The 13,815-nt window shown below is 34.6% G+C and overlaps 1 protein-coding gene across 1 annotated transcript; it reads left to right on the top strand.

The window, feature by feature from the left end:
• Window positions 1–1,799: 1,799 nt before the first annotated feature.
• On the top strand, window positions 1,800–8,987 carry LOC128220805 (E3 ubiquitin-protein ligase MSL2-like). The gene has a single exon (XM_052929363.1). It carries the CDS (start codon window positions 1,895–1,897, stop codon window positions 2,957–2,959), a length of 1,065 nt encoding a protein of 354 aa, XP_052785323.1. The 5' UTR covers window positions 1,800–1,894; the 3' UTR covers window positions 2,960–8,987.
• The last annotated feature ends 4,828 nt before the right edge of the window (window positions 8,988–13,815 follow it).

Raw genomic sequence — 13,815 nt, 5'->3', positions numbered from 1 at the left:
ATGTTATCTTTGTTTGAAGTCTTCATTCGAAGCAAAATATTGCCCTCCGACATAGCATTTATGACGCAATTTATCACGTGGTATACACACACTGGAATAATATGGAGTCTTGTCCAATCTTTGGAAAAAACTTTTTAAGTTCAAGGGGCTGCACTCAGTACGATGAAATAGCGGGGAAAAAGAAAATTGTCGAAAACTGACATAAACTTAGTATCGATGTGTTCAATGCATTGCAACTTACTAACTCAAGTACCACGTAGTTTTTATTTAATTTTTTTGTTCGCAGTTTTTTCGTATTTTTCCATTAAAAAATTTACTAGGTATGCCTAGTAGAATTCATTCCTTATGCGTGATTGGCTAGTCGATGTTATCACGTGATATTACCAAGTTAGGTATATAGCTTCAATATTCCATTTTAGGGTAAGCCTTCGTAGCACAATGACCATGATACAACACTAGATTACAATTTTGGCGACACCGGCTCGAACCCGGTCTCCGACCCGATTTTTTTTACATTTTGGTATTTATTTTTTTACAATTATGATATCAAAGATTAAAACATTTTATTAAATAATTGCCCTGAGGTTCGTTACAGAAAAGACTTTTTTGTTGCCAATCTGGTGTATTGTCCCTTTAAGAAATTATTCAATAGCCAACTTAACTGATTTTACCAATGAACACCAAAGCATTGTTCAAAATTTTAAATAGTTTGTTGAATCACTTTTATGGTCTATAGTATACATGTAGGTCCGTGGTAGAATCGAGAATTATGTAGTTGTTCATATAAATACTTCTCTTGAATTATGTTGATATTAACTTTTGGTCAATAATCTAAACGCAATAATGAATACACATAAGTCATATACACAATAACAATCAAAATATTGCAATAAACATAACAAATAGAGGTTCATAAAGGGTTTGCATGACATTCAAAAGTACTTCAAGTTACAAAAAATGCTCTAAAGTTTTTTAGCCACCAAAAATTGCCTTAACTCACCTTTCATTATTTAATATAAAATGACTTCATTTATAAAAAGCAAAACTGTAACAAAAATATAACTTACTAATCATTGGTACATTTTCCGAATTGTTTAAGAAAAACTTAACATTCATTCATGTCTTCTCACTCGCACTTTACTTACTGACCAAATATACTTTCGCCCGGAGCCCTTTTCCATTATATAAGTGTTAAGTTAGACCTCTATTCAACTCGAATTATGAGCAATTTCAAAAGTGAGGCACTACGTGGTTGTAACAATTATCAAATAAAAATGTTGTTCATTATCTGTTCGGTTATAAACCATATTTCTCATTGATAATGTCAAAGACAAAAAGTGCTACGTACAATGTAGCATAAATATATTTTCTCAAATTGAAATAATATCAGGTGGAAAACTGGCGTAGGTCAAGTTACGAGAATGTTGCATAAATATATATTCTGATGAAATCTGACTTTTGCGGTGCAAACTGTAGTAAGTCAAATTTTCATCAAATTCATCTTTTAAATTTGTGTTCAATGTTTAATGATAATATTTTTTGGGTTTGAAATTAACATACAGTACAGCATTGTTATGTTCAAATATATCCAACACTTCTCCTGAACAATTTTGAAAAATGGAGTAACAACAGTATTGCGCTGAGCCCTCGATATTTCTAGCTTCGGAACAGAAAGGGAAATAACGCTGCGTGTAGTTCGTTTATTACTAAGGCATAATTATAGTGTGGTGTGACCGTTGGCAGACTTTTCAACGGAAAATATTTGTATAAGTGCACAAAAAATGATGACGTCAGTTGTATTTACGCATACTCTGTAGATTTTTGCAAAATTTTAGACAGTTTTTTTACAAAATTTTAACAATTATAATAACGAAATCGTTCGTTAATAATTGAAATGCATGCCCTCGACTTTTATACATCGATCTGCCGCATTGTCATGCGTGCTGACCCGTCAGTTCCGGAGTCATGGAGCGAATTACGAAGTCTGCTTCCGTGTTTAAGACAATCGCTTGGTTGTTATGTATGCTTTAACGTTCTATACGAGCCTATGGGTCCAAACCATAACGTTTGCAAGCATTTCGTATGTAAGAATTGTGTTGGTGGCAAAATGCGACTAAAACCTTCGTGCAGCTGGTGTAAGGATCATTGGTTATTTGTCCCAAATCCTCTACTGAAAGTGTTACTCTCCTGCTTCAAAAAACTGTGTACTTACATTCATAATTCCCCTCTAGGTGAGGCAATTTGCAGTGTGAACATGAATGGTGAGACAAACAATTTGCAGTCAATACTGTTAGAAGGAATTAACTTGCTTGATCAATGTGCACCATCAACAACTGAAATTTCATTGCATCCTGAACCTTCTACATCTGCCGAACATTCAACTTTGATCTCTGATGATAAGGAAATCACTAAAGCAACTAATGATACATCTGCGAATGATGACAGGGAAGACATACCGATGTTCACATACCACAAACGTGCTAGAAGTAAAAAGAAAGTCAGACAAAGTGTAAAACTGATTCACAAAGCTAAGCAGCAAAGAAAACAGGGTTCACTGAATAAAGTGTTAAACAAAAAAGCACAAAAAGGCAAACAGAAAAGAAAAAAGAATACTTCAGCTTACGGTGTTTTAAAATCTAAGAATGGACCCGAGGAATTAGATCAAATTGATGATGATGAACCCTCAGTGAAAAAAGTAAAAATTGAACTGCAGCCGCCAGAACTGAAACCCCTCAGTGTGTGTAACTGTGGAAAAACAGGAAATAACAATCAGTTGACATGCATTGGGCAGAGATGTCCTTGTTACAGTATGAAGCTCCCTTGCTTAAGAACATGCAAATGCAGAGGTTGTAGAAATCCAAAGAAAGGACCAGATTTTCAACCAAGCACATCATGTAGTTCTGCAGTGCTTCGATCGGGAACCAGAAGTACTGCAGAATCTCTATGTTTAAATATGTGAACATCCAATCATCATTAAAATATTGTTAGTTAATTATAGATTATATCTGTTTGTGCTAACATTTGTTTTTAAATATTCATTTTTTGAGTTTATATTTTTTTCATAAAAACAAATATAAACATTACCCCTAAGGACACCCAATATCATGACGGGACACTAGAACCTCAATAGAAGATATTACATGTATATCATGTCAAGTTATCACAATTGTATAACAGAAAGTTTGATACCTGTCTTCAGTTATTCTGGAAAATAACTTGGATGTTTTGAAAAAAATGTTGAAGTTTCATGGAAAGGTATAATATAAAAATGTCCTCAATCACTTCTTGAAAAGCGGCATAATACCTCTGAAAATAATTACTATTTTCCACCTATACTCTTGAAACATATCAAAACTAGACAGAAAGTTAGGACTTAGAATACTATCTGATGATTTTATTATGCTTGAAAATGCTGTAAAGCTTAAAATGAATTTTGGACTTAATTTTCAGTAAAGAAATTCTTGGATTTGCACTTTTTTAACTAACTCAAATAACTTCACAAAACACTAAATTTTATGCATAGACTCCTGATTTCTTTTTCATATTTACATACATGTATGTATATTTAACCTTCTATGAGAAACATTTTTAAGTACTGTAGTTTAAAAATTAAAATAATTCATAATATATTATTATATATGCTTTCCGGTGGTTTGTAGAGATTTGTCAGTGAAATAATTTTTGATATTGTATTTCACTGTTTCAAACTGTGAAAATGTCACTTAGATATTTTTAAACTTAAACCTGCTCTCAGTTCCAAATCAAACGTCAGGGCACTCAGGGCTGGGACACAATTTCAACAACATTATTTTTGAAATGACATAACATGCTCATACAAAATGGCATGTTTTTCTACGAAAGCGTAAATAATTGAATTATGAATCCCTGGTATCTATTTTTATAAGTCTGGTATAAAAAGGATCTAACTGCTTTTTAAACAATTGTTGCTTATGATATGTATATAATGAAACAAATTCATTGTTATACTTAAGAAATTAAAAGAATGGGAAATATTTAAAAATGTCATATTTCAAGAACTCAAACATTTTGTTCTAGATGTCCAGTCACTAACTTCCCTTTTTACATTTTTCCATTGTTTTTTTTTCAATTGGTGAATTAAAGCAGCACTCTCATAGATTGACAGTTTTGACATTTTGTTTTTATCTCAGAATCAGCTGTTTTGGTATCATTATGCCTTCAATACAGTCATACATTTTAGGATAACTCACAATAGAACAGGCCCCAAATTTCTCGAAACTTCTTAAGTCCCTTATTACAAGTTTAAGCTAAACTCACTGTTTTTGTTGTTCCATAATGTGCGTTGTATTTACTTCTTTAAGATTTTTTTGAAATTATATAAGAAAAATCTGGACGCTAGTTAGAAGAAACCATTTTTCATTTATCGAAATGCATTATTAGTATGTATTTTGGCTAATTGAAATAAGCGACTTAAGCCTGTTAAGCTTAAGAAGTTTTGAGAAATTGGGGCCTGATCTCAATTGTTTGGACAACTGCCAAAAGTTTTATTTTTTTTAAAGCTTAAGTAACTCTTTGACCTTTTTAAACATCAATTTTTGAATGTGAATATGAAAAACTCAATCTGATCTTTTGTCAGCAGTCTTGTATCATTAGTTTCAAGAAATTTATGCAAAATTTGGCTCATTGCTAGACAAAAAATAAAAAAAAGTTGTCATAACAGTCAATCTGTGAGAGTGCAGCTTATAGCTTCATTCCCTTTTTTTTAAACTAATCAACAACAAGTACAGAGGATCAAAACCTCCTTCTGAAAACCACTTCTGGCTTGTTTTCAGAACACAATATTTACAGAGTTCTCGAAATCTGTTTTTTTTTTGAGAAGATGGTTAAAGATACTATAAATAAATCTTTTTTTTTTTCATTTTCCAAATGTTTTTTCTGGTGGATTGTTTTTTAAAGAGACACTCTTATTCAAAATGAATACATACACATGTATAACAAACATAAATTTTTGAGTGATAAACCTTTAACAGCTTATTAAATAATTCATTTATGGAAAATACTAATTATGGATAACAAGACTATAACCGTGTATTTAATAGCAGACAACATGAAAAATATTAAATGATTGGTGAGAGATAAAAGATTTACTGTGATCTACTATCATCTGATAAGGTAGAAATACCATGTTTTCTGCACCTTTCTTTCAAATTAAACTCTGTATCCTTCATAAGAACCATTGTTTTTGACATTTATTCATTCTTTTTGGTTTGTTAAAACAATTGTATTAATTGTTGTAAATCTTATTTGGGAGTAAGAGTGCATCTTTAAGCCACATGATGTATTTGTTTTGTTTTTCTTGGAAAAATACTAAATCAACAATAGTAAAATCAATTGGATTCTTTTTATACCAGACTAATATATTACATAAGGCTGTTACCATAGGTTTTTTTTTATCAAAAATCATAAAATGTTTTATTTCCATCTGTACACTACATGTAGGTAACAATAATTTTAATATGTTCCTCATTGTTATATATATATATGTATATATGATAGGTCAGATACGGCATTTTTATGCACATTGAATGAGCCTTAATAGGGCACTAAGTGCAAGGGCCAATGTTTAAATCTTATTGAGTAAGTCTTGTATCTAGTTTCAATAACTATAGTTTGTTAAGAATACCTTAGCTATTATCTTTACTTTAATGTCAAAACCCTGTATATTAATTATTTTTATACATTCGAACCCTCTTGGCTCGAACTCTCAGGGCCCAGCAAAAATACATCGAGCCTCAAAAAATTCAAGCCAAGCAATTTTTTTTTTTATATTTAGTATACATAAAGAAATCAGTCCTTTTATAATACATCCAGTTCGAGCCAAAGAGGAATTCAAGCCAAGCAAATTCGAGCCAACGGGGTTTGACTGTACTTTTTTTTAAATTTTACTCTGTCAAAAATGAGGGCACTGTAGGGTGTAGTATAAGGAAGCTGGATGCTTACTCTGCTATTTAGGGCTAACTGGAGCACTGAGTTAGATAAAATGCAACTACAAAAAGTTCTGCACTGAAATCTAAGTCCGAAATCTGTAGAAAAATGGCTGAAGTTTTTTTCTAGTCTTTCCAGATTCAGAAACCATCAAAACACATTTTGAACCCCAACTTTCCAAAAATTTATATGATCATCCAAGATATTAACAGAAACTATTTGCAACATATACATATATATATACATATATATATTGCGCTCATTTTTCCGAAGTGACTACGTGGTCGCTTTTTCAAGAATTAATCTAGAACATGTACAGAAGTGTAGTTGCATCTGTACATATTATTGCCTGCCTTATGTGTATACAATGAATGTCAAGTTCTAAAACAAACTTTAAAAGTACTTCACACTACATTCATTGTCAATTTTTCTTTGTTTACATTTAAAATTTTCAGTCCTGGTTTCTTTGTTTTAAGTATCGGGACCTTTTTACTGGTTATGGGGAAGACATATTAGCGCTTTTTGGGGGGAAACAAATTCTCAGAATACTTTTTCAAACATATTGGGAACAAAATTAATGGAGTAAAAATCAATTAAACAGTAAATATATCACACAGAGACATCATATAATGAATCATGAGCTTCTTATTATATAATATATATATAAGTACTTTTTTATTTTGTTTTAAATGGGGAATTTCAGGGCCTATTTTGAGAAAAAAATACAGATTCTGGCCATTTGGGGAAGTAGTCCGGTATCGGCTACAGCAAAGAAGGGTACATTTTTAGACCCTGAGTATACATGGCAATTTTCAGGGACCGTTTTGTTTTGTTACTTTTTTAAACATTTACATAGTGTAATTTATGATTGCTCTTTCACTTTGATCGTTCTTGACCTTGTTAACATATAAACCTTGCAATTAATTATGTAATTTTCATGTTAAATGATAGATTTCTATAAAAGAAAAACATAGAGTTTAAGATACCATCTAATACCACTTTTAGAAGTTTCATTTAACATTTTGGTAATTAAACACATTTTGGCAATCGTTGATTGTGCCTTTCTTTCAGTAAGCCATTAGACAAACTTACAAAGAGATACTAGTATATAAGTCAGCATATTGAGTCAGCAGATTGTTGATTAGATGTCCATATACTTGCTTAAAGTATGTTCAATGATTAATTTTACATTTGAAATGCTATTTCTGTGATTATTGTTGTAGGTCAAACTATTTTACTTTTCTTTACATTACTAAATTGTATGTTATGATTATGCATCAGTCAATTGTAACCACTGTCCCCCCAGGTCTGGGGAATACCGGGGACAGCCGGGAAAATGGGCTGTGTTTTCACCTTCCAGGGGGCACTGCAGTGCCAGGTGAATGTGGTGGTTTTGTTTGCGCTGAAAATAGTGTGGAATGGGCCTTACCTAAGATGTCCCTGGGATGGGGGGGGGGGGCATTTGGCGAGGATTTTACCAGTAGTGTGTCCCTGCAGGGCGGGGATTTTACCCAAGATTTGCTGGACCGAAAGTCAAAGTCCATGCTATTCCTCGGACCTGGTGGGGGATCTTGGTTACAATTGACTCGTGCATTAGTTATACATGAACATGAAGATCTGTTAGAATACCAGTAAATGATCTTAAAACACATTGATAAACATTATACTTATATACCTCTTGTTCATAAGTAATAGGATGAAGTAATAATCTATTACAAAATTATAATATATATTATTTATATATTGAAATATTGAATTTTTAGACATTATTTGGTATCCAATGCACAGAAAATGTCTTGCATGTCATTTTAAGGAGCCTTTCGAAAAACTTTGTTTCAATGCATGTAGACCTTTGGTATCTTTGAAAGGGGAAAATGCTTTATAGCTCAAGTTCCTACTGTTTGTACTGAATTGAATTTGTTTTTTATTTAAAGCAAAATTGGACGTGAAATGACATTTTGTAATCTTTCGATGCTAAAAAACCATGGGAGTAACATCATTTTCGATACAGTGTTGAATGAATTCCTTCCCTACATATGAAACTCTTTAGATACAATTCTTTATAAAAGGGTCACAAGGCATTCAAGATCACATAAATGTACGTTACATAGGATTTTAAAATAAATAGATTTTGAATTAGAGTTTATTACATTCATAAAATTAATAAAAATATTTTTTTTAAATTTTATAAGAAGCTATGTTTAAATATTTCTTTAATTGTTTTACATTAATCAGGTGTTCAGTCAGATAGATGCTTTTATAATTTGTTTCTAATGTTAAAGCTGCACTCTCACAGATTGACCGATTTGACAACTTCTTCTTTTTTGTCTCAGAATCAGCTGATTCTGGCACCAATGCTTTCAAATCAGTTATTTAAGTCACAATAGAACAGATCTCAATTGTTTTGAAAACTGCTGAATTTTACATTTCTCTTAAAACGTTAGCATTCTGATCTTTGAGCACCAGTCTTTTATATCACCCGATTCCAGACATTAAATAAAAAATTGGCTCATTCCAAGACAAAAAAAAGTTGTCAAAATGGTCAATCTGTGACAGTGCAGCTTTAAGAGTATTTGGAGTAAGTGATCATTTTCTCCTGTCTCTTTGCCTCTTACTTAAATTGTTTGACAACCGGGCTTTTCGCTGTAGTTTTCAATGTATTAGTTGTAACATACTTCATAAGTGTGTTGTTTGCCACTGAAATAAATGTTCCATGTTCATTTACAGTCGAACCCCGTTGGCTCGAACTCCAAGGGACCAGCAAAAATACCTCGAGCCTTGGAAAATTCAAGTCAAGCTGAAATGTTTACCTTCAGTTTACAGAAATCAGGCCCTAACATCTCGTTGAGCCAAAGAGGAATTCGAGCCAAGCGAGTTCGAGCCAACGGGTTTCGACTGTATGATTAAGTTATGGTAGAGAATGTGCTTCATTTAGTTGATGATCTGTTTTGTAAATATAGAATCGTTAGATACTTGGTTGTGTATTGATTTAAGTGAATTTTGAAATAAATCTAGAAAATGGTCTTAATTTTGTATAATTCTTGAGGTATTGCACATCTTAAATTAATGTGAACAATTGTTTCACTGGGGGCAACTCTGAGAGGGCCTTGTTCAGTGTGTGTGTACCACGTGATAAATTACGTCATATATGCTATGTCGGATGGCAACATTTTGCTTAAAATGAAGACTTAAATCAAAGATAACTTTTCCTTTACTATACCATTTTAAACAAAACAAAGAGCAGTCTATGCCGCTTAAAGAGCCCCGCCTTCGCTTTATTACCGGAGTGTGATAAGGTAATTAGTTTCATCAAACACTTGGACAAACCTGTTTCCAAAATAATGATTTGACAGTGCTCCTTCAGACGGCCGTATTGTGAAAAGGTTTGTCGAAGTGTTTCAAACTGGTAAAAGACTGAAGGCCGGGCTCCGTGAACGGCGTAGCCTGCGCTATGATTCTTTAAAAATGGTGATGAAATAAGAAAGTTATCTTCGTTTAAAGTCTTCATTCGAAGCAAAATGATGCCTTCAGACGTAGCATTTATGACGCAATTTATCACGTGGTATTATTATACACACACTGTTGTTCCTGTGTAAGTTAAACGAGCTTTGTTCTATACGTCAGCATTTCTCGGAAGTACCCTGATATTTTGTATACCTTGATTCTATGTCGGAAAAAAGTTCATTGATTGCAATATCATGCTTTAAAGGTACTCGATCACCATGTTTTTGAACCAAGAATTAGTTATCCCGAAAAAAAAGTTTTCCCGGAAAATCATCTAAAAACACTTATTTTATCATTAGTTTACTTTGATATCGAAATTGCAGAAACAAATACAGTTATGGTATAAAGAAGTATGTTGGTTTTATTGGATTGAAAACCCACGCTTGTAAAGTCAATATCCAGCTTTTGATATCTTAATTAGTTGTATACTCCAATTGATTTGCCACATATTACGGCATTCAAAAAAGAATATTTATAACAAACATGAGTGAGTACCTTCAAGTAAAGATCATAGGTCGGGGAACCATTTTAGCTCGTCTATTGTTGCTTTTACTGAAAAGTCAAGCTATTGTGATCGTTTGGATGGCTGCGGCGTACACAAATGTTAGCCTTGCTCATATCTCAAATACAATCGAAATATTATTAGGAATACGATTGGTCCCAGAACTAACCACAGTTACTTGGTATTTGGACCGCATTTTTGGCTAGTCGAGCTACCAGTAACCTGATTCGAGCGATTGGTCCTAGGGTGATCTCTTGGACTGAGAATCGTAAAAAAATGTGTTTTAGTACTCTATGATACACATAAACAAGAGGCACATCAGTGCCTGTGCTCCACTGGCCAAAAGGTTCAAGCAAAGACCACTTAACGAACATTTTCGTCAAGTTTCATAGAAATACAATCATCAATTTTTGAGGAGAAGTTATTTAAAAAAAAAATTACTTTAATAGCTCTGGCTGCCATGTTGTGCAGTGGACCGAAATGATTTGGACAATTTGAGTAAAGGAGCACCAAACAAACATTTCTGTCAAGTTTTATCGAAAAAAGGTCATCGGTTTCGACGACAAGTCGTATAAAGTTTTTTTTTTTTATTTTTTAGCTCTGGCAGCCATGGTGTGCAGTGGACTGGAACCATTTAACAAATTTTGGTTAATGACCATCCAAGGAACATTTCTGTTAAGTTTCATCAAAATCTGATCATCGGTTTCTGAGAAGATGTTCTTTAAAGGTTTTTCTATTTTTTTGCCCTGGCAGCCATGTTGTGCAGCGGACCGGAACCATTTGAGCAATTTTGGTTAAGGACCACCCAAGGAACAATTCTGTCAAGTTTCATCAAAATCTGCCTATCCGTTTCAGAGGAGATGTCGTTTAAAGATTTTGCTATTTTTAGCTGTGGCGGCCATATTGTGCAATGGACCAGAACCATTTGAGCAATTTTAATAAAGGACCACCCAAGGAACATTACTGTCAAGTTTCATCAACATCTGCCGAACCGTTTCAGAGGAGATGTCGTTTAAAGATTTTGCTATTTTTAGCTCTGGCGGCCATATTGTGCAATGGACCGGAACCATTTGAGCAAATTTGGTAAAGGACCATCCAAGGAACATTTCTGTTAAGTTTCATCAAAATCTGATCATCGGTTTCTGAGAAGATGTTCTTTAAAGGTTTTTCTATTTGTTTTGCCCTGGCAGCCATGTTGTGCAGCGGACCGGAACCATTTGAGCAATTTTGGTTAAGGACCACCCAAGGAACAATTCTGTCAAGTTTCATCAAAATCTGCCTATCCGTTTCAGAGGAGATGTCGTTTAAAGATTTTGCTATTTTTAGCTGTGGCGGCCATATTGTGCAATGGACCAGAACCATTTGAGCAATTTTAATAAAGGACCACCCAAGGAACATTACTGTCAAGTTTCATAAAAATCTGCCGAACCGTTTCAGAGGAGATGTCGTTTAAAGATTTTGCTATTTTTAGCTCTGGCGGCCATATTGTGCAATGGACCGGAACCATTTGAGCAATTTTGGTAAAGGACCATCCAAGGAACATTTCTGTTAAGTTTCATCAAAATCTGATCATCGGTTTCTGAGAAGATGTTCTTTAAAGGTTTTTCTATTTTTTGCCCTGGCAGCCATGTTGTGCAGCGGACCGGAACCATTTGAGCAATTTTGGTTAAGGACCACCCAAGGAACAATTCTGTCAAGTTTCATCAAAATCTGCCTATCCGTTTCAGAGGAGATGTCGTTTAAAGATTTTGCTATTTTTAGCTGTGGCGGCCATATTGTGCAATGGACCAGAACCATTTGAGCAATTTTAATAAAGGACCACCCAAGGAACATTACTGTCAAGTTTCATCAACATCTGCCGAACCGTTTCAGAGGAGATGTCGTTTAAAGATTTTGCTATTTTTAGCTCTGGCGGCCATATTGTGCAATGGACCGGAACCATTTGAGCAAATTTGGTAAAGGACCATCCAAGGAACATTTCTGTTAAGTTTCATCAAAATCTGATCATCGGTTTCTGAGTAGATGTTCTTTAAAGGTTTTTCTATTTGTTTTGCCCTGGCAGCCATGTTGTGCAGCGGACCGGAACCATTTGAGCAATTTTGGTTAAGGACCACCCAAGGAACAATTCTGTCAAGTTTCATCAAAATCTGCCTATCCGTTTCAGAGGAGATGTCGTTTAAAGATTTTGCTATTTTTAGCTGTGGCGGCCATATTGTGCAATGGACCAGAACCATTTGAGCAATTTTAATAAAGGACCACCCAAGGAACATTACTGTCAAGTTTCATCAAAATCTGCCAAACCGTTTCAGAGGAGATGTCGTTTAAAGATTTTGCTATTTTTAGCTCTGGCGGCCATATTGTGCAATGGACCGGAACCATTTGAGCAATTTTGGTAAAGGACCATCCAAGGAACATTTCTGTTAAGTTTCATCAAAATCTGATCATCGGTTTCTGAGAAGATGTTCTTTAAAGGTTTTTCTATTTTTTGCCCTGGCAGCCATGTTGTGCAGCGGACCGGAACCATTTGTGCAATTTTGGTTAAGGACCACCCAAGGAACAATTCTGTCAAGTTTCATCAAAATCTGCCTATCCGTTTCAGAGGAGATGTCGTTTAAAGATTTTGCTATTTTTAGCTGTGGCGGCCATATTGTGCAATGGACCAGAACCATTTGAGCAATTTTAATAAAGGACCACCCAAGGAACATTACTGTCAAGTTTCATCAACATCTGCCGAACCGTTTCAGAGGAGATGTCGTTTAAAGATTTTGCTATTTTTAGCTCTGGCGGCCATATTGTGCAATGGACCGGAACCATTTGAGCAATTTTGGTAAAGGACCATCCAAGGAACATTTCTGTTAAGTTTCATCAAAATCTGATCATCGGTTTCTGAGAAGATGTTCTTTAAAGGTTTTTCTATTTTTTTGCCCTGGCAGCCATGTTGTGCAGCGGACCGGAACCATTTGAGCAATTTTGATTAAGGACCACCCAAGGAACAATTCTGTCAAGTTTCATCAAAATCTGCCTATCCGTTTCAGAGGAGATGTCGTTTAAAGATTTTGCTATTTTTAGCTGTGGCGGCCATATTGTGCAATGGACCAGAACCATTTGAGCAATTTTAATAAAGGACCACCCAAGGAACATTACTGTCAAGTTTCATCAAAATCTGCCGAACCGTTTCAGAGGAGATGTCGTTTAAAGATTTTGCTATTTTTAGCTCTGGCGGCCATATTGTGCAATGGACCGGAACCATTTGAGCAATTTTGGGAAAGGACCACCAAAGGAACATTCCTGTGAAGTTTTGTCAAAATCCGCTTATCAGTTTCAGAGGAGATGTCGTTTAAAGTAAAAGTTTACGCACGCACGCACGCACGCACGCACTCACGACGGACAATCTGTGACGACATAAGCTCCATGGCCTTCGGCCAGTGGAGCTAAAAACAAATAATCCACTTTTAGTCGTATTTTTTTTACATATTAAATATTTTGAAATGTCAAACAATCTTAATCATTCACAAGTAATGAAGGTTAGCAGATTTCGGATTGAGACATGTGTATGGAAACGAGCTCAGATCTACAAGAATTTTTCGATAAAACAACTGTATACGCCGCATGCATGTTCAGATGGAAATTATCCCCAAGGTGCAAAAGCTCAACAAGCACAAACTAGTAGCGTTTTCGCAATTTTCTTTGATAACTCTGTGCAGAAAACTGTTTATATACCGACTCACAGATCTTCGCCAGTAATTTTGAGTACACACAAGGGCCGAACCCGGCATGCGCTTTTTGGCTCTACGCGCTGACGGGTACCAGTCACGAGGTAAACATATCTCCGATTCCCGTTCGCG

The sequence above is a fragment of the Mya arenaria genome, chromosome 15, assembly GCF_026914265.1.
Source record: "Mya arenaria isolate MELC-2E11 chromosome 15, ASM2691426v1".
Taxonomy (NCBI): Eukaryota; Metazoa; Mollusca; class Bivalvia; order Myida; family Myidae; genus Mya; species Mya arenaria.
Note: the sequence above shows the minus strand (reverse complement) of the source record. Positions and strands in the feature narration are given on the sequence as shown.

Excerpts from the sequence above, each read along its gene's own strand:
- LOC128220805 (XM_052929363.1), top strand. The coding sequence starts at position 1,895 with ATGCATGCCCTCGACTTTTATACATCGATCTGCCGCATTGTCATGCGT.